The 22,624-nt window shown below is 34.3% G+C and overlaps 1 protein-coding gene across 1 annotated transcript in view; it reads right to left on the minus strand.

The window, feature by feature from the left end:
• Nucleotides 1–22,624, minus strand: part of LOC135846245 (uncharacterized) — a 94,613-nt gene that overhangs the window by 42,132 nt on the left and 29,857 nt on the right. The window contains exons 2-3 of the mRNA XM_065365229.1: nucleotides 16,621–16,744; nucleotides 12,825–12,926 (exon numbers count right to left, since the gene is read on the minus strand). Of these exons, the coding sequence (XP_065221301.1) occupies nucleotides 12,825–12,926; nucleotides 16,621–16,744 (226 nt within the window). The remainder of the gene's footprint in view (nucleotides 1–12,824; nucleotides 12,927–16,620; nucleotides 16,745–22,624) is intronic.

Genomic DNA, 22,624 nt, shown 5'->3' on the forward strand with positions numbered 1-22,624 from the left:
TTCCAAAATATACTAGAATCACCGCAAAAGAAAAAAAAATGGTCAAAAACTTCACAACCGAAGCAACCCAGATAAATTCCAGCCTATTTAACCACCTACGATAGATAACTTGGGTCAGTACACTTCGAATGGAATTTGCGGTTGTAATGCGACCTTTACATATGCATACAAAGAAGTACGTATATAGCCTAAGGGAAGAATATTTATAGATAATTATGCCATAATTTGTATAGATATTCTCATTTGCGAATTGAGATTTGCGTTTTTATATTCTTACGTACCAATTCCAAGTACTATACGTAAATCAATTCCACTGGAAAACTTATCAATTTCAATTTCAAATTACATAAGACAAGTAACACGAACGTTTGCGGTGGTAAAATGTATATTAAAATTTTATTGTATAGTAAGATTCGATCCGATATAGGAGAGTCTTTCTAATATAGACGACGAATATTAATTTTCATCGTAATTAATTTCATGGGCTTGCCACTTGCCAGCTGCCTCAAGTACACAGGCGAGCAATTAGACAGCAATGTAATTTTGAGAGAAAAAAAAATTGTACGAAAAAAGTCATATCACACTGGCTAAGGTTACCTAGTTTTTCCTGATCAAGATTGGGTAGTAAATTTACAGGTATCTCTTTTGTTCCATTTCGTCAAGTAGGTCATATTATTTGTATAGAAACAATACGTATGTACATGAAATACATGACATATTATCATCAGTGGGTGTAGGAAGGTATTAGGTAAGTAATCAAGTGTGGTATTTTCACAGGAGCTCGATTCTCGAGTTATATTATAAAGACGTAACGTAGAAAAGGAAAAATCCATCAAAGTCATCAAACATATTTATAACCAGAAATCTTGCTTTAAATTTTTTTTTTTGGTATTGGCATTGACCTAATAAACCGAATTTGTACGATTTATATCGACGACAATAGCCTACATCGTAATTTTCACACTCCCTTCCTTCCTTCTTTCTGACAACACGAACATAATGCGATTTCCTTCAACGACGATCGGTGCGGAAATATTTTGGCGAAAAACCGGTTCAGGCAGTTCGAGCTTCGAGGAAATTTATTTCAACTGTATGAAGACATTGACTGAATGAAAAATATCGAATGTGAAATTTTGATCTCTCGCGGAAGAAAAAATCCCTTTAAAGTTAAAACAATGTCAAAGTAACTCGGAACAGTCAAAAATGCTCTAGACGACTTCTCACACTGACCCCTCCTCCTCTTCCCATCATTTTACAGTCTTTATACTACTCAAACTGACGAATCATTGAACTTGGAAACGGATATTTTTCACTCGTTTACTTCGAAAGGAAGCCTCAACAAAAAGAATGAGTACCACAAAATCAGAAAACAAAAAAGAGAGACAAATAATCATAAATTTTTCAATTGAAATTAACTTTTGACAGCCTGAGAATCATCTAAGCTCTTGAGTTTCGAGAAAATCATGAATTTTGTCCGCAGGTATCTGAAAAAGGCATTCATCGTTTGACAGCTTCAATAGCAGCTGATTCAGACAACTGAATAAGTTATAAAAAAATATATGTTAGAAATATGAAACATTTTTTATCTAAATATTCAACTACACGTGACATACGAGTTTATTTTCCACAGACGTCTCATTGAGATTTGGGAATCACTGAACCGGTTTCGATAAAACACGAGTGAAAATTTAAAGATTCTCGAAGTTATTCCGAAATTCCCCAATCGAATCTTTTTCACATTTCCATGTTTTGGAAGCACTGAACCGGTTTCAAAAATGCATTTAAAACGGAATAACATCAGCTCAATATACAACAAATTTTCCAATTTTCCACCAATTATTACCAAAAATTTATGCACAAGTGACAACACACCCAGTTTGAATTGGAAATGAATAAATTAAAAAAAAAAAAAAATATGAACAGCAAAATGTTGGGAACCACTGAACCAGTTTCACACGAAGACTTCTTTCAAAAATGGCCGACATTGTTGAGAGCCCATGAATCAGTTTCAAATAGAAAATCCTTTCAAAAAGGCCTGGTAAACTATTGAGAACCATTGAACCAGTTTCAAATGACTAATTCTTTCAAAAATGACTGGCAAATTGTTGGAAACCCATGAACCAGTTTCGAACAGAAATTTCTTTTAAAATTCATGATCAACTATTGAGAATTATTGAACCAGTTTCCGGTAGAAAAAATATTTTTTAAATGATCGGCTAATTGTTGGGAACCCCTGAGACCTGAACCAATTTCACATGAAGACTTTTTTCAAAAATGGCTGACATTGTTGGGAGCCCATGAATCAGTTTCAAATAGAAAATCTTGTCAAAAAAGCTTGGTAAACTATTGAGAACCATTGAACCAGTTACAAATGACCAATTCTTTCACAAATGACTGGCAAGTTGTTGGGAACCCATGAGGCCATGAACCAGTTTCGAACAGAAAGAATCATTGAACCAGTTTCCGGTAGAAAATATATTTTTTAAATCATCGGCAAATTGTTGGGAACCCCTGAGAGCTGAACCAGTTTCACATAAAGACTTCTTACAAAAATGGTTAACATGGTTGGGAGCTCATGAACCAGTTTTAATTACTTAGTAATTTTTTTCAAAAAAGCCTGTTTAACTATTGAGAACCATTGAACCAGTTTCAAGTGAACAATCTTTACCAAAATGGCAGGAAAACTGTTTGGTACCCCAAAACCAGTTTCAAATGACTAATTTTTCCAAAAATGACTGGCGAATTGTTGGGAACCCATGAACCGGTAGTCATCAAACCAGTTTGAGGCAGAAAATACTTTTTGAAATTGCTGACAAATTGTTGGGAACCTCTGAACTGAACCAGTTTCACATAGAAAATTCTTTCAACAATAGATGGCATTGTTGAGAACCCATGAACCAGTTTCAAATGGCAAATTCTTTCAAAAAAGTCTGGTACACTATTGCGAACCATTGAACCAGTTTCAAGTAGACAATTTTTACCAAAATGGCGGGCGAATTGTTGGGAACCCCTGAACCAGTTTCAAATGACTAATTATTTCTAAAATGACAGACAAATTGTTGGGAACCCATGAACCAGTAGAGTCATCAAACCAGTTTCAGGCAGAAAATACTTTTTGAAATTGCTGATAAATTGTTGGGAACTTCTGAACTGAACCAGTTTCACATAGAAAATTCTTTCAACAATAGATGACATTGTTGAGAACCCATGAACCAGTTTCAAATGGAAAATTCTTTCAAAAAATCCTGGTAAACTATTGAGAGCCATTGAACCAGTTTCAAGTAGACAATTTTCACCAAAACGGCGGGAAAACTGTTGGGTACCTCTAAACCAGTTTCAAATTATTTTTTCAAAAATGACTGGCAAATTGTTGGGAACCCATAAAGGCCATAAACTGATAGAGTCATGGAACCAGCTTCAGGTAGAAAATACTTTTTGAAATGGTTGACAAATTGTTGGACTGAACCAGTTTCACGAAGAAAATTCTTTCAACAACAGATGACATTGTTGAGAACCCATGAACTAGTTTCAAATGGCAAATTCTTTCAAAAAAGCCTGGTGCACTATTGCGAACCATTGAACCAGTTTCAAGTAGACAATTTTTACCAAAATGGTGGGCGAATTGTTGGGAACCCCTGAACCAGCTTCAAATGACTAATTTTTTCTAAAATGACAGACAAATTGTAGGGAACCCATGAACCAGTAGAGTCATAAAACCAGTTTCAGGCAGAAAATACTTTTTGAAATAGCTGACAAATTGTTGGGAACCTCTGAACAGAACCAGTTTCACATAGAAAATTCTTTCAACAATAGATGACATTGTTGAGACCCCATGAACCAGTTTCAAATGGCAAATTCTTTCAAAAAATCCTGGTAAACTATTGAGAGCCATTAAACCAGTTTCAAGTAGACAATTTTTAGCAAAATGGCGGGCAAATTGTTGGGAACCCCTAAACCAGTTTCAAATAGCTAATTCTTTTTAACGTGGCTGAAAATTTTTTGAGAACCCATAATCCAGTTTCGAATAGAAAATTCTTGAAAAACAATCAGGCAAAGTAATAAACCAGTTTCAAATAGTAAATTAGTTCAAAAAGTGGTGGCGAATTATTGAGAGAACCCATAACTAAACCGGTTTTGATTGAAAAATTCTTTTTTAAAAAAACTCGTGAATTTCAGAGAACCCTTGAACTATGTAGTTTCAAGTGGTAAATTCTTTCAAAAATGACAGGAAAATGTTAGGAACCCTTGAACCAGTTTCAAATAGAAAATGTATTCAAAAATTATAGGTCAATTGTTGGGAATCCCTGAACCAGTTTCGAAAACAAATCTCTTAAAAAAACCCTATTGATGTATTGATAATTCAGAACCCTTGAATCAGTTTCAAATAGGGAATCTTTTCAAAAATGATTGGTCAATTGTTGAAAATCCCTGAACCAGTTTCGAAATAGAAAATCTTCTTCAAAAGCCTGACAAATAATAAATCGTTGAGAATTCTTGAACCAGTTTCAAATAGTAAATTCTCTCAAAACTGACTGGCAAATTGTTGGGAACCCATGAACTATGAACCAGTTTCAAATAGAACCCCCCCCCCCTTTAAAAAATGACTGCTGGTGAATTGTTGGCAACACTTCAACCAGTTTCAAATTGAAAATTCTTTCACAAAAACCTACCTGACAATTTTGAGAATCCCTAGACCAGTTAAAAACAGAAAATTCTTCAATAATAATTACTGGCGAATTGTTCAGAACCACTAAACCATGTCAATTTTTCCAGTTTTCCAAAATTTATATGTAGTAATTTTGGTTAAGAACCACTGAACTGGTTGCAAAAAATGCACACGAATGAAAAAGTTTTTACTTTGACAGAACTGGATTGAAAATCTCCACTTCAAAAAGGGAGGAAAAATGGTGGCATTTCTCATTAACCTCCCTCCCCCTCTACTCCTCCTCTCAAACGAGATACAAGTGAAAATGTAAACTTGAAAGAAATAATTTTTGAGGTAAAAATACTAAAATTATACAACATTTTTTCTTGAAATTGAAAAAATCTCACATTTTTGGTTCTTTGAGAGAAAGAAATAATGTTCAATATTGACTAAAAACGTTCAAAATTTCACCTTGCCTATTTCTCGCAATTCTCTACAATTTTTTTCTAAAAATTTCATCAACTGATCCTCCCAGAAATAACGTTCTCTCCTCCCCCTCTTACAATACAATTCCCAGTCAACGAGGCTTTTCAAAGAACACCCGAAAATTAAAATAAATCTCCAACAAACTTTTAACGAATTTCAAACTCGCCGCAACTTCCAACTTCACATCTGATGATATCTCATCCCCCCCTCCAAAACTGGGCGAAAATCTACCTCACCGTAAAAGCTCGACGGAATACAATCTTCCGATTCATTTGGCCTTTGGAATTTCACATCGTCGCAATTAACGTCTATAGGCAGAAGTTGCAGCATTAGAAATGGTAATACGGCCATTCAGTAAGCTCTCTCTCTATTAAGCGTCACTTTGCATCACAAAAGAAACAAGCATCCAGCCAAAGTACGTATTCGAACCACTCTGCGCCACTTTACCCATCTTTATTTCAGCTTCACACTACATTACTTACTTGTTAGCCCATTCATAACTATAAATACGCGACCGTTTTCAGGCAAAGATAGTCGAGTATATTCGACATAAAAGACGTGCAGTTTTAGGTACAGACCTAAAAGTTGTGCGAAGAGAATTGCCATATCCTGCAGTGTATGTATGTGTGTGTGTGTGTGTGTAACTAACTAGCCACCGCTCAAAAGAAAAGACAGAGAGGAGTGAAATATCATCAAAGGAGATGTTTAACTTACATATCGTAGCAGGAGGGGGTGCAGAAGGAAACAGAATTACGTAGACGATAGATTTGTGCTGTGAAAAGGGACACTGCTGAGCTGCGCCGGCAGCTTGAACAACACGAGAGCGAAAATCAAACCTTCGACCAAAATTTATAATGGACTCGGTTGAGAGAATCTTGTTTCCGCTTCAACGCCACTTTTCTTGTACTTTGCACACCCTTCTTCTCCTCCTTCTTCTTCTTCTTCTTCTAGCTTCTAAAGTTATATTATGACCATGGTCGTCGCTATCAAAGTACTATCCTTTTGTAGTACACGTATTAGTTAAATTTCCCAACGTAACACAATTTAACCACTATATCGGTCCCATGTACTCAATCCTGCTAATTTACCAACCTACCTCCCTATAGATACTGACAGAAAACATAACGTCAAAGCAAAGCCTTCGAAATATCGTACGCAGGATATTTAATTATTCGATAGCGTCCGTCAAAAGCTCGATCGCCTTTTCATACTCAGGATATAATGCGAAAAACAACTCCGCGATACGTCTTAATAATTTAGCATTTAGGCCGAAGGCGTCTCGAATACGTAAAATAATATCGAACAATTGTGTAAGGGAGATAGACGCGATGCTGCGCATTAATGCGAATTTTTTGGCAAACGGTGGCCTTGGTAAAGCGATCTAGATCGCAGTATCCGTTCGCAATCGTCTCTTACGTAATATCGACGTTGTTTACAAGATGAATAGAAGGAGAAAAATTTGTCAGACGAGATGTCTAAATATGTTTATGTACTACACAGACTCGTAGGCTTCTCCTATATGTACTTTATACGATATGGTGTGGTATGTGCAGTTTGAGATATGGTAATTAATGAAGAAAAAAAAAATGGAAAAAACGAAACGTTTTTAAAGGTGTGATCTTGTGTTTCTTGATCGTGGAACGTGCTAATATTTCATATGTTCGCGTATTATAATGGCTTTCAAAGTCGCACTATATACACTACAGCGAATGAGAATATTATGAAGAAACGCCACCGCCAAGTCGTGGCTGCTGTTGCAGCTGCGAAACTAGACTATTTATTATAACGTCGGTTTTACAAACCTTCGTACGTATATGCGTGTAAATTATTCCAGTAATTATAAAATTTTGCAATGCAAGTGGAGAAAAATTTTGAGCCAAGAGCGACTAAAATGTTGAGAAAGCACATCGAACGAGTACAAGGGAATGATTTGAACTGACTCTCTCCGATTTGAACTAAACCAAGCTAGATTGAAAGAGCAGGCCCTAAAACCCTAGTAATCCAAATTTCAGCTGCTCGAGTTCATTTTCGGATTTTTGGCAAATTTTTGAAAATTAACCTCATAAAAATTTAGAAAAATCTATTTCTAGTGCGATTTTCAACATTTTTTATGAAATTGGAATTTTTTGAACAAAGCGAACCAATGTGGATGATTTTTTCATTTTAACTTTCAGACATCGAAAACCAGTAGTTTTGGACCATTCTGGATCTAAAGTCTCCGGTGATTTTTCAATTTTTTTCCAAAAATTTCATTTCACTCTGAAAGGGCCAAAAAAAGAGGTGCTTATTGGACAGTCTCTGGACAGTTTCAGGTGGTTACTGCCAAATTCCAGGAATGTGAGTGAGTTCAAAAGTAAATTTTTGACCAGTTTTCCAATTCCAGAAAAAGTGAAAAAAATCAATTTTTCAAAGAAGGAATGATACGAAAACGGTTTCAGAGGGTGCTCCAGCTCAATAAGCCCTGATCAATTTTATAGGTCCTCAAATTAATTTTTACGTCTTCCAGCGCGATTTGAAATTTTTGGAGAAAATTTAAAAAGTTGCTATTGCCCAAAACTATTAATTATTGTTGTTAATTTTTCGGAATTGAATTGAAAAAAGAAAAAACAATTGACATTAAATCACTTTTAGATTTTACTAATTTTCAAAAATTCGACGCCAAAAATTCAAAAATAAACTTTACGGCCTGAAATTTTAGTTATGGTCTTTTTACAGGGTGTCCATAAGTCCTTTTTGGCAAGTCATTTTCCCTGACTTTTTCAGGTTTTTCCGGACCAATTTTCAGGGTGTCTAACAAAATTTTTCCGAAGAAATGCAGTACTTTTACAGTACCTTTTGCATTACCTTTTTTTTATCCAGCTTACACCCCCCCCCCCTCGAAACGCCTTCGAGTTTCTGCATCCCTCTGATGCAATGAGATTCAAATCCAAGCGGGAATTAGTGGCTAAAAAGCTGCAGTTTGTGAAGATCGAAGTATTTCTGGCTCAAAAAAATAAGAACACTCGTTTTTTAGTTTGAAAATTTGATACATCGCCTTCAAAATTCGTATTCAGCATGTGAAATAACCCAGATCTCTAGAGTCATTAGACGATCACTTTACCTGACTTTTCGAAATGAACTTTTTTTTCTAATTTTCACCAATTAATTCATTTTGAGGTTTTTAAAAAATTTTAAATTAATGATTCTGAGAAAAAATACAGTACTTTTCAGGCAAAATGCAGTACTTTGCAGTACTTGCAGTACCGAGGATTTCAATGCAGTACTTTTACAGTACTTGCAGTACCTGCAGTACCTGTTAGACACCCTGATTTTCCACACTATTTTTTCCAATTTTCTAAAGAAGTTACCAGGAGGGGGGGGGGAGGGATTTTTCCAAACGTTTCTCTTCAAACTGGACACTTCTTCGGAAATAAAAAACAGCTGAACGTTGATTAAGTAATAATTTTTTTTTTAAATTTTAACCTGCAAGAAACTCTTCCTAAAACTTCGAGATATGCTTCATTAGTGCATTTTTTCAAAATTCCAGACTTTGAGTAGAAATTATGAAATTTCCTGACTTTTCCAGGTTTTTTGATTTATCAGAGACTAGGCACCCTGTTTCAAGACATGCAGGGCTCGTATTCACTTTTTTCCAAACAAAAAAGTAACTTCAGTAATCCAAAAAGTTGGAAAAAGTAACCAAAAAAGTTACAAAACGCCAGCAAAACATTGTAATACAGAAAAAAAACACACAAAAAAAACCTAGCTCGATATTTCTAACAATTTTAGCAATAAGCAAGACTTTAAGGAAATTATTAATATGAAAGTGTGACTTCGTCGCAATTTTTATCCAAAAATAAGATCATTTCGCAGATACATACTTTTTTGTAAAAAAAACGAGTGAAAATTTTCGACCACCTAATAAGTATTTTCAGTAAAAAGCGAGACTGGAAATTTTAGCGAGACACAGGACTTCTTCCAATTCTGAGTAAAATAACAAAACTTGGAAAACTTCTGGAAAAAAGTGCGACTTCGATAATTTTTTCAGAAAAAAACAAACAAAACTTTTTGGGGAAAAGTGTGAATTTTTGATAATAAACAAGATTTCGATAATATTAATAAAAAGCAGTTTTTTTTGGCAATTTTTAGACAAAAAACGTTACTTTTGACTGATTTTTTTTTCAAAAAAAAAGGTATGACTTTTTGAGAATTTGATGCGAAAGGGCAAAATTGGACTTTTTGGCAATTTTTACCAAAATATTGCGACATTGCGGCTTATTGGTTAAGTAAAAAAAAAAAAAAAAAGGTAAAAATAAACAGTAATTTTTGGCAAAAAAAATGACATGAAAAATTTAGCAAAAAGCAGATTTTATCTAATTTTGGCATTCGACATCATAAATACAGCGAAAGCTGTCAACTGCAAACAATAAAATGAATTTTAATGCCTACCTACCTACATATTTAAAAAAAATGAAACTTTATGGACTTTTTGTGTAAGAAGTGAGACATTTCTGCATTTTTTTTTTTTTAGGAGAGAGGAACACGATTTTTTAGACACTTTTCGGCAAAAAAAGGTGAGAATTTTTAGCAATTATTGGCAAAAAGCAAAATTTTGACAATTTTAACAAGTCAGGGTGTTTGGATAATTTGGGCAGCAGAATGAGACTGTTGGCTAATTTCTAGAAAAAAGTAAAACTTTTAGAAAATTTTTTGCAAAAGAGCGAAAATTTAAAGAAATTCTTGAAAGACCCATTTGGCCATTTTTAGCAAAATAGTGAGGCTTCTTGAAAATTTTCGTTGTAAAAGTACATACAAATATTCAATAGCTTCATAAAAAGTAGGTCTTTCAAGGCAACGATTAACAAGAAAAATGAGTCGTTTTCAAAATTTTTGTTGAACAAATTGAACCTTTATGCATTTTTTATGTACATAAAAAACACAAATTTATGATCATTCATTTTTAGCAAAAAATGAGAAAATTTTACAATTAATGGCAAAAAGCGACATTTTTTAGGCATTTTTCAGCATGAAAAAAAAATTTTCGACAATTTTTACAAAAGACTGAGCTTACTGCTGTCATTAGCAAAAATCCGAGATTTAAACAATTTTGGCTGAAGGAAGGCCTTTAGTACAGAAGGCTTCTCTAAATTGAAGTTTCAAAAAATAAAAATTTCATTTTATTCTTTTAAAAAAAAAATCAGAATAATTTTAATAAAATCAACGTAATTCATTTAGCTTGTCATTAACTAAAAAAAAAATCTGAAATTCCAAAATAAATTCCGTTCGTTTCGAAATGCAATTTGCTAACCTTGACCTCCCCAAAGGAAGTCACGATTTGGAAAGAAACACAAATTAAACGTAAATTTAAAACTACTGACAATTCGGTAATGAGTCAAGGGGGGAGGGGTGGAGGAGGATGCATTCTCGTTTGTTTGAAGAAAATTTCTTTTTTTCCTCGATCCATTACTGTTTTAATGTAAATCTGAAGATTTTTACGAAATAATATTTTTCAATGCGCCGAATTCGATATCTTTCTAAACAATAAATAATAATTTAACAGAACAGACAAAAAAATCGAAAATTCCTTCAACTCGAATAATATTGGCAAGTATTTTAAATTTCTACAAAAAAATAAAAAAGTAAACAGAATGACCTGGTCACGATATTAAATAAACGAGAAGCCAAAAGAATCCAAATTATTCGATCCAGTGTTCCAATATTTCCATTTAACGAACCCAAAATTCAGAAAAAAAAACCATCATCAAATTTCAAACCAGAAAAAATGGTATTTTATCCTACTAGTAAAATAAAGTGATTTTTGACGATTTTTGAGGTTTATTTCCCGAGCAGAGCGAGGGAAGTAATTAAAAATCGTCGAAAATCACTTTATTTCACTAGTTGAATAACATATTTTATCCAAACGTGGAAAGAAAACGCGCATTTGATCACTCGAGCGACTAGCGAGAGTGAATAAAGTAGTGTTTTATTCTACTAGTAGGATAAAAATCAATATTCAATCCACCTCGACCACCCACCACCACGTCATCGTCAAATAAAGTCAATAAAGTTGCCTACGTTTCCGCCCGAAATAGCTTTCGAATCCGGCTTCTCACCACGTTAATAAAATTGCATACTCGAACCCCGTTAAAACAGAACACTAAACCGCATACCTCGCTCACCTAATCGCTTCAATCGTAAATCCATTGATATGAATACCTTGAGGCAAGGCCGAACGTGCACTTGAAATTGTATTTACACACGAATTCCGTTTCATGTAATTACCACAAGCGGCGGCAGGTACTTCTAGTAAGTAGAAGTACTTACCGGAGTAATTTATCCGTTAAAAACATTCCGATCCAATTAGCGAATGCAACGCGCCATCGCCAGAGCCGTCGTTGATGTCAGAAAGAGCACAGATTCTAGGTACGTAAAATTAGCCGGTATTGTTCTTCAAATTACCACATCCTTCTTTCCTTTCAGTTTCTGTACTTCTTTATCCTTTCGAACACTATTTTGATAATTCTTCATTAATTTATAGCGGGATGAAGACGTGTTCAAGTCGAAGTTTTTTGGTCCTTTTTCGTAAAATTAACTCATTAAATTCCTTCATGTCACGTTAGCTTCAACACAGAACGAACCAAAGTCCAAATTCGAATAATTTTTCCATACAACGAATAATCCACCTCTAAGACACAAATTCCTACCAAATTTCCCCACCGAAGCTCGTCCTTGCCACGAAAAAAAAAATCACTTAAACGGTTTCTCAACGCACAATATTCTGACAACTGGCCTCTCTCTCTAATCATTCTCACTGATTCAGACACGTGTAAATTATAAATCTCGAACAAGCCAGATGCAGGCGACGATGACGATGGCAATGGTGGCGGTGTTTCAAACACGTACGTCGTACAGTCGTACACAGAGACATACGCAGTCCATCAGATCACAAGCACGACGAATTGATCACGTCGTAAAGTAACCGGTGTAATGTTTTAGATCTCGCGAATGAGCAATGAGCGCATATCCATATACGTATGTGGGCAGCCGCCCTCGCCACCTCCATCAAACACTTTTATTCTAGTTCGACATTTAAAAATAAAATAGAGAGAAAAAAAACCTCGTACGAGTACCTACATTTATACAAATGTCGAACAGCAATAATACATATCTAATAAAATAAAAAAAAACACTTATGAAATACGAGTATACGATAGTACACACATACGAGGTATTAGTGTTCGTAAAATCGCCATTGTCAAACCGCAACATTTACCTATGTACGTTATTGGCCAATCCAACGAACCACGACTCGTCTAATTACAATCGATATCGATAATATGTACACATTTACCTATACTCGTACTATGTGCCTATAATCGACTCACAAACAGATACTAATGTATCTATACCTATAGCTGGAACAATCAAACTGCACGTACTATAACTTTTTAAGTACCTATAGGTTAGGTAGGTATGGAAAAACCAAACCAGATATTTTCATACACTCGTACGAGCAAATATCGAATCGAAACTTAATCAAATGGAAATTTCAACCATACAATAGATAAAATTACTCGTCTATTTATGGAAAATACGAAGCAGATAGCGACGATCTGCAATATGCGTAGGTACTCGAGAATCGAGATAGGTAAACAGACAGACGATATAGACTATGGTACAGACTACAGAAGAATACTCTCGAATCAAAACTAACCTCTTCCGCGTCCACCAGGTGGAACAAATCCAAATCCAGATGCTCCTACTCGAACTCCGCTCGTTTCTGGTCCAATTGGCGCTGATGGAAATTGTACCGGACCTGAAGAATACAGATGGAAAAAAAAAACAGAAAACGTTATTATCATGCAAATTGATTTTTTCTCTATTTTACATCATCTTTATCGCGAATTACTTCGACGATAGCGACGTTCTTCGTGGTGCGCAACTCGCATCGTACGAGATTTTTATACTTAGTCGAATCTAATCGCAAAAAGACACAGTACTCAAGTAGATAAGTATGAAATGCATATTTTTTCCTCTATTTATCAACCGGTCAATTTTCAATCAACTCCCCCCCCCCCCTATCACCCTCTCAAAGAAATTGAGCCAAAGTATAATTGCCCCGAGCCTGCATTGGTTCTCAACAACCCTGATATAAGTCGTGGAAAAAGTCGAAAAAATTGAAGGGCTCAGTTCCAAGTCGGCCTAATAAGTCCATTTTTTCCATTTCGAGAAAAATGCAAATAACTGTTTTTCTCGCCCTTCCGCTTCAATAATAAATGATGTGATTATATGGTTGTGAAGCTTGATCTTTCTGCTTTAAAGTACCGTATTGGTATTTTTTTAATTTTGCGTATTTTCAGCTACAGAGCACGTCAAAGAGTCAGAAAAAGTGGACTTAGGCCACTTTGGAATTATCTGACGTTAAAAATCTCGAAAAAGAGCTGAAAAAATGCGTTTTTTTCAAAAAAAATTCACGAATCATTAATTTAATACATTTCTGAAAAAATTTCATTCAAAGCACCTTCAAATTTCGTCTATTCTGAAGGAAAAAAATGAAAAAAATAATCGGTTTTTTTTTCGAGCCGGCAAAACAGCACTCCTGAGCGAAAAAAGTAACGCCAGGTGTTGGGACAAGGTGGTAAAGGTGTTAACCGACCTGTACCACCAGATGGCGCTGCTAACTCAAAAATGATGAAAATGGACTTAGGCCGACTAGGAACTGAGCCCTTCAATTATAGAAATCATCATAAAAACTACCAAATTTTATAAAAGCCAGTTGAAAAATATTCATAAAAATCGAAAAAATTTCGTCAAAATAAAAAGTTGAAATTTTCGAAAAATCCAAAGTCGAGTACTTGAAAATTTCAAAAAAAAAAAAAAAGGTGATGAAAATTCTCAAAAATTAGGCAAAATTTTGTAAAACACGAAAAAATTCTAAAAAAAGCAAAAATCATCGCAAAAACAGTCAAAGATTTGAAAAAAAAACAAAAAAAAAACAATCGAAATATTCATAAAAATTGGAAAAAATTAGGTAAAAAAGTTGGAATTTGCAAAAAAAAAAAAAAAAAAAACAAGTAAAACCTTTGAAAATTAATAAAAATTTGGCAAAATTTGAATTGTTAAAACGCAATGCTACGATGAAAATTCTCAAAAATGCGAAAAAATTAATTAAAATACCATAAAAAATTAAGAAAATAGTGAAAAATTACCATAAAAACCGTCAAATTTTGCCAAAAAAGTTCAACTACAAAAATAAAAATTTTAAAACCTTTCGTAAAAAGTTAACGTTTTCAAAAAATGCATATCGAGTATTTGAAAATTTTACAAAACTGTAATAAAAATTCTCAAAAATATGATAAAATTTATTAAACCAACAATAACAATAATTTTAAAAAATGGTAAAAATAACCGTAAAAAATCAGTTTTGATAAAAACAGTCGAACAATATTCATAAAAACTGAAAAAAATTTCGTAAAAAAGAGCTGAAATTATCAAAATATTCAAGCTCGAGTACTCGTAGAAAACGAAACAGGACGGTGTAAAAATTCTCAAAAATGGAATTAAATTTTTAAAAACAGAATAAACCCAAAAAATAGCAATAAGCACAATGAAATTTTATAAAAATTGAAAAAACTTCGTAAAAAGGGCAGAAATTTGCAGAAAATTTTATACTCGTAGAACTGCAAAAAAAATTAAGTCACCAGAAAACAGTAAAATTCTGAGAAAAAACTCAACTATTCCTAAAAAATGGAAAAATTTTTGTAAACAGGGTTAAAATCGTCAAAAAATGTAAAAAAAAACTTGACCATTTTTTATGAAAATGTTTCGTAATTTATTTGTGATATTATTTTGACTACAGATTTTGCAAACCTCTTCCCTCCCCCCTCACCCCGAAATATTCCAAGCAACGTATCAAAGCGAAACTTCAACCGATTTTATTCCATTTTATTGTAATTGGTCATCACTTTTCCAATTTTTTGAATCATTTCTGCGAAATTTCATAGAATAGAACCATCCACTTTTTTTACACAATTTTCGTAAAATCTTGATGATTTTTACCATTTATTTCTAATTTTTTCATCAGATTTTGAGATGTTTTATCAGGCAATTTTGCATCATTGACAATTTTTACAGGATATTGAAAATCATCTCAACAAGCTCTCCAATAATTCTAGCAATTTTTGCAACACTGTCATAAAATTACAGAGATTTTCATATTCTTTGGAATTTTTTCAACCCAGATTTCGATAATTGAATTTTGCAATTTGTTGCATTTTTGGTCCTTTTTCCAGGATTTCAAAGATTTTGTGGGTCATTTAAAACCTTGTTTAGTTCTGATAGTGCCAACAACTTGTTGCAACATTACATAAAACTACTGAGATTTATTTCAACACAGGTAAGGTAATTTCATACCTACTACAATTTACAAATCATTTCAAGCTTTACGTTTCCCGATTTTTCTCAAAATTTTTCCACGAGCTCATCTCATTGGATAGATGAAAGGATCACCATCATTTCACTTTCAAACCCCCCCCCCCCAGGGAGCGGTTGAGATGGAGGGTCTCAAACTCTCAATATTTTAGTACAGCTCCAATCCAAGGACCTTGTTTAAAAAAAAAATGAGATACAAATTTCAAATCAATTCTTCTCTAAAAAGTTGCAAAAATATCAACAAATTACATCATTTTTTTCAATTTTTCAAAATGGGAGGGGGAGATCATTGTGAAATCTAGGAAGCTCGTATGAGAAAATGAAGTTGAAATTCGTAATCAGCGTTATCGAAAACGTAACAAACGATATGTCACATGATTTTTCGATTTTTTTTCCACACACGGTCAAAATTTAGGGAGAGAGCGCCCCTTTGAAAACATTGAGAAGACATCATTTGAAAGTTTTTCTTGGAGAATTTCGTAGCTCAATTCTTCAGTATATGAGTTACACCAAACCAGAGAGTGACCACTCAAAAAATGTCATCGAAGTCAAATACGTAGGTACCCATGTGCTCATTTTATGTACATGAAATTTTGAAAATGCTTCGTTCCAGAAGGGTAACCCCCCCCCTCTATTTTGATCAAATCCCGAAAAAAAAATTGAAAATCGTGTGACGTATCGATTGTTACGTTTTCGATAGCGCTGATTTCGAATTTCAGTTCACTTTTTCAATACTAGCCCCCCTAAGCCCAACAATAAAATCCAAAATTTCAAAAAAAAATTCAAAAAGTCGTGTGACCTGTGGATTATTTGGTGTTCTAAGGTGCTAATTTCAAATTTTGACTTGATTTCTCGATACGAGCCATCTGGATCACACAATAAGCTCCTTTATTATGCAAAATTCAAAAAAATCACGTGAACTATGCATTGTGGAGTTTTCGGAGAAGTTTATTTGAAATTTTCAATTCGTTTTTTGACCTTCCTCTTCCCCCTTTTCTTCTCCCCTCACCACACCTCAAGATTTAAAAAAAAATCATCCGACTTGACGAATTATTGAAAATTTATCTTTCAGTACTCACCTCTATCTTGTCTAGGATCTCTGGCAGGCCTCAAAGTGTCTTCGGGAAATTCGCTGAACAAACTAGGGAATTCAAATTGACACGAGACATATTGAAGGAAGAATACAACGCAGCAAAGTGCAACCTGCAATAAAAATAAAACAACAACGTTAATTATTATCATACATGGAAGTAATAATGGTAATTACCAATTTACAATCTATAATTATTAAGATGAACGATTTTTCGATACATTTATTAGTTCGACATAATCAAAAGATAATAGTATTATTTATGCGTTATTCCAAACGATTGCTCAGGAAACACCGGTATACCTATTAATACATGTAGGTATTTTATACTGCATTTAAAAATCTATTCTCCGGCGTTATTGTTCTATTTTCGACGAGTAAATGTAATTATTGCGTAATACGATATGGAATTTGCGTGCTTACCACATCATTTATGCATACACATTACACACTTAGACTCACATATACGAATAAGTATACGCAGCAAAGTCTCTATCTATAGCAATAGCATACTCAAACAGTCAGCTGATTATTTTAATATTCATGAAAACTCTTTTTTTTAAATTCATTTTAAATTTAATCAGAATCAGAACGATAGAAAGATTGATCGTTGTACGCACGTTAATTAAAATTCACTTTTTTTATTATCGATTATTACAGGCGTTACGGTTTCCAAATATGAATACATTTGTATATTGTACCTAGACCTATCTACTGAAGCATCCAACACCTTTATACACATACCCACATACGCACTTTATTTTATTTTTTCAACGAAAAAATATCAGGTAATTAAACATTACAAGATGTACACGAGTACGCGCGGTATTTATGAGTAATACACGCATATTTGAGAACCTTCGTTTTTTTTTTTTGGCCAGTATTTATGAATGTTTCACAAATAAGTATAGACACTCTCGTGATTATTTCCAGACCTATTAACATCAATACGCAGTAATAAAATCTGCGATTACGATAGAAACGTGGTATACAGACTACCTACCTATACATGTACACGAGATACGTACAAATTCTTTTGTAAAAATATATGTAGCGTTATACTATTATGTTATACATACGTATAGGAGGTTCATCTGGATTTATAGAGGATAATGACGCTTTGTTTACAGATTTACGTAAAAGTGTACGGTACTACTGAAAACCGTAAAGAAGAACGTTTCGATATTGAATTCAAATAACAAGATGCCAGGAACCAGAAATAGTACTCGTAATATGTATAATGCTATTAGTCTTACAATTGAGTAATCCTCAGCTCTTGATCAGCAAATTACGACATTGACAAGAAAAAAATAGACTTTTTTGAAATTTTGGAAAAATGACTCAATTTTTTCGATAATTTTTACAAAAAATAGGGGTTTTAAAATTTTTTTTTAAAATTGCATTTATCGCAATATTGGCAAAAAAGTAGGTACGATTTTTTGTCAACTTGGATTTGAAAAAAACTGACATTTTTTCTATTGCAATTCTAACTAAAAAAATCAGATTTTTTGCCACAAAAAAGCAAGACTTTCTGGAAATTTTTACGAAAAAAAACCTACTTGTAAGACTTCTTGGACACATCGATATAAAAACAAGATTTTTCAACAGAGCTCTATTTTTTATGTTTTTCCACTCGATAAGAATATCGTTTTTTGATTTAATGTTCAATCTAAATCTTGATTATGTAAATTTACAATTATTTAATAAATTTTACCAACCTTGCCTACCTTCGGAAACAATTACAGAAAAAAGCAAGAGAGTACAAAAGCTGGGATTTGATTTAAGGAAAATGTGCCATTCCTGATTCGAATCATTTTACAATAATGATTCTTTAGATGGTGATTCAAATCACAGTTTCGGGACTAATTTTCATCATGGTTGCTAAATCAATATTACATGGATTTTTTTTCGAACAATAAACCGCAAAAAATGGTCATTTTAAATTAAAAAAAAAAATCACCATCATCAAAAAATTAATTTGGGCAGCTGAGATTTTGGTTGTCGAGGTTTCAGACTATGCTCTTTCCAAATTTCGCAGTCTCGTTCAAATTTGAGGCGGCCACCTCGAATTCAGTGCCGTCGAGAGGGAGGGGCAAAGGGGACAATTTGCCCCGAGCAATGGCTTTCTGCAGCACCCGGTAAAATAAGGGCATGTGACGAAAAAAAAAACATATTTATTGCTTCTCGAAACACAAATTTTTAAAAGCTTTCACCCTTGCTTCGTTCGGGTTTGTTTTCTTTTCTTGAATTTTCAAGATCGAGATGGAAATTTCTTTTAAAAATCAAGTTTTTAAAGCCAAAAAATAAACTCCTCAAGAAAAAACTTTGTTTCAAGGCCTCTCGAGATGCAAAGTATTCTGTTCAAGAGCCTTCACCCTCACTTGGGCCTGTTCTGTAATTTGTTTTTTTTTTCAAAATCAATTTCCTTCGCAAAAACATACCCTATGTACCATACTTGAAGACTTCCGTACTGCAAATTGTAATACCCATTTTCAAAAAAGGAGACAGACATGACCCATGGAAACTACCGTGGAATAGCCTACTAAATGCTGCTTACAAAATACTTGCAAAGATGCTAGCAAGAAGAATTGAGAGCCATGAGGAGCCAATAATATAATATTGGAATGCCAAAATGGGTGTCATTGATGTCTAGCCCTTTTGGCTTAGTTTTCAGCCATTCTTTAATCATGTCGTCGAAGTAGATGTTGAACAGACTACATGACATTGGGCATCCCTGTCTTACTCCTCTTCCTATCTTCTTTGCTTCCGACATGTTTCCCGATCCTACTCTTATAACATTATCTATGTATATTTCTTCAATTAAGCGTACTATTTGTTCGTTCACTTCGATTTTCCTCAGGATTTCAAACAACTTCTCCCTTTGTACTCGATTGTATGCTTTCTCCAGATCAACACAGCACATGTGGGTTTCCAGGTTATATTCTCGTCTCTTCTCCATCAGCAGCTTTGTTGCGTATAATTTATGCATTATCTTCCCTTTTGAAATCCATGTCAATACCCTGCTATTTGCTGATGATCAGGTGGTCTTTGCGGACAACAAAGATGACTTGCAGAGAGCGATGCACAACCTTCAGAAATGGAATGAGAATCTCGTCCTCAAAAACAAAAGTGATGGCCTTTGAGGGGAAAGAGCCAATACGCAGTAAAATCGTAAATGGACAGCCAGTAGAACAAGTTTGTCATCGTGGTTTCTTGTCCTTTACAGGACATTGGAAATCACATTTTTGTGGTACCCTAACAGGGTGAGGCGAATGCCTGCTTTTTGATACTGGTAACAGATTGCGTGCATTTCTGTTGCCTCTGCTGTTCTGATGCTTGGAGCTTAACGTGTAATAGATGTTAAATGCACTACAATGTACACATTACATGTTAACACCTGTGTCTCTAGCGGGATTTGAACCCACGACCTCTTGTTCACAAAGCCGTGGCTCAACCCACTACACCACTGAGCGTCATCAGAAAGTAGCTGATAAATATGGAATGAGAATCTTGTTGCCAAAAACAAAAGTGATGGCCTTTAAGGGGAAAGAGCCAACATGCAGTAAAATTGTTGTAAATGGACTGCCAGTGGAACAAGTTAAAAGCTGTAAATATCTCGGATGTGAGCTATCATATGAAGCAGAAGTCGACACACAACTTGAAATCAATAAATTCCTGAGAGTAAGCGGTGCGATAAACCAAGCTATTCCTTCAAGAAAAGTCGGAGCCAAAACTTGAATAAGAATCTATGTACAATAAGCTGGCAAGACCAAAGCTGCTGAATGGAAGTGAAACATTCCCAGTTGGGTGAAAATCTGCTCATACTCGACATAAAAATGCGGCAGGAGATTTAACACTTCACACCAATGCTTTTTCTACCCATTAATCAGCGCGTATTTTATTTACGTGTAAAAATCTGCCATTGATCAATATTCTTGAAAAAATTTTTGGCACTAGCAGGGATTGAAATCGAGTCCCCGGATCTGTAAGTGGAAATCTTCCTACCTACTCCACCAGAGAACTTGGTAGAAGTCAATAAATATTTATATACTAAGCTAAAACACAAGTGCAAAATACCACATTTACGCGCGTTTTTCAGCAAATGCATGAATAAATACGCTACAAAATATTTGCATAGCGTATTTTGTAGTGATGGGATATTATCGCTATTTCGGGATATAGATATCGTCAAAATATCGGAGGTCTGATATCGATATATATCGGATGTTTTTGATGTTCATAAAAAGACCATAAAACAGCTGATTTTTGATGAAGAGAGAAACTGAATCATCTCTAAGCTGTTTCTATTCCTTATTTTTTTGCTTTTTCAGTATCTAGCTACCTATTTGGCGCTTTTTAAAATAATGATGACATTGATGACGTAATTGTCAACATTTCATCATTCTACAGATGTGGCCCATGGCTACCATTAATAGCCGTGATAATCACTATTTTACTCTAAAATAGTCTGAAAATGCTCAAAAAGATCAAAAAAATACCTCGCACAATCACAATTTATTTGCGGGATTTTTGCATAATTTTTAAAAATTTTCCAATAGTCGATTATCGGCTTCAAAATATTGATATATATCGATAATATCCCACCACTAGTATTTTGTAGCTGGTTTTTTCAACGCGCAAAAATACACCACATAATTTAGAAGCGTAGCGGCTTTACGCGATAAAAATACACTGCAAAATATTCTTGTGGCATGTTTATCAGCAGAAATTCTTTTCTGCTGTGCAGAAAATGTAACAACTTAAAAAGTTGCTTCAAATTACGACCGTGAATTGATGCGCGATTTTGAAAACTGTAAAATCTGCTGCATGGCAGCAGTTTAAAGTCGCGTGGAAGCATAAAACGCCAATTAAACTGCTCTTTACCGCGTATTTATTGGCAGAAGGGCAGATTTTCACCCAACTGGGTGGACTTTGAGCAAAACTGTTGAAGAATACCAACATAGACAAAATTGGGAGGGGTTGAGGGGAGGGGATGTTATCAAGTAAAAATTTCTTCTACATTGTACTTTGAAATTAATGTTTCCCAAGTTTTTCCCTCTTTTGCTGGGATGCCTGTCTTTGGGTTTTTTTTTGTTTAAAAAAATTTGGAAGAAACCTGAAAAAATTGAAAGTGACATCAAAAAACAGGGACTTCCATTTTTTCCCCACACTTCAAAACTGGGGAACTTTCAAAAAATTTTGAACATTTTTTGATGATTGATCATATTATCAAGTAGGTATAATAATCATCCATTTTTTGAAGATTGAAAATTTTGTTCAAAATTTCAATTTTTTTCAAAGGTCATGCATCACTTTCAACATTTCTTTGAATAATATTTTTCCAAAAAATCTATTCTTAAGTATCAGAAATTTTAAAAAAAGTGAATATTTCCATTTCTGAAACAGTCTTTTTCCCATCAACATTTCAAAGCAAATTTGAAATTCTCCTCTTCAAGAATCGACGATCCATCATTCCATCATTTACCAAAAGGCCAATCAAGCCTCAACATTGGCTCACAGAAAGCACAAAGACAAAGAAAATCGTTGTGCAATTTCGCATCCCACTGATTACGTGCACTCGGACGCGAATAAATAATCCACGCTTATTGACGATAACTAAACGATTCGTTAAAAATTTGATTAATTGGTCGGTCGATCATTGGTGGTGGTCGCTGTCGTCTGCAAATGCGTGTTTCGCTTCATTAGTCATCTAACTAATCAAATCACAACAAAACAACGACGTCCGAATCCGCCAACACGTCTGCAGGAGACCGAAACCATCCAAGTTGGATTCGCTTTATTGCTTGCGCGAAGAATTTCCTCGTCTCGTCTACCCCTCTCCCTCGCTTCTCTTGATTAAATAAAGGATTTGCTTGCACCGCATCCGAGATCTCAGATCTGGCGATGAAGGTGAACTCTGTGGTCTGTTCTACAATGAGTACACACAAAGATAATCCCTGGTGCGTACAATCGAATCGACGCTGGCGATCTGT

Source organism: Planococcus citri, chromosome 5, assembly GCF_950023065.1.
Source record: "Planococcus citri chromosome 5, ihPlaCitr1.1, whole genome shotgun sequence".
Lineage (NCBI taxonomy): Eukaryota > Metazoa > Arthropoda > Insecta > Hemiptera > Pseudococcidae > Planococcus > Planococcus citri.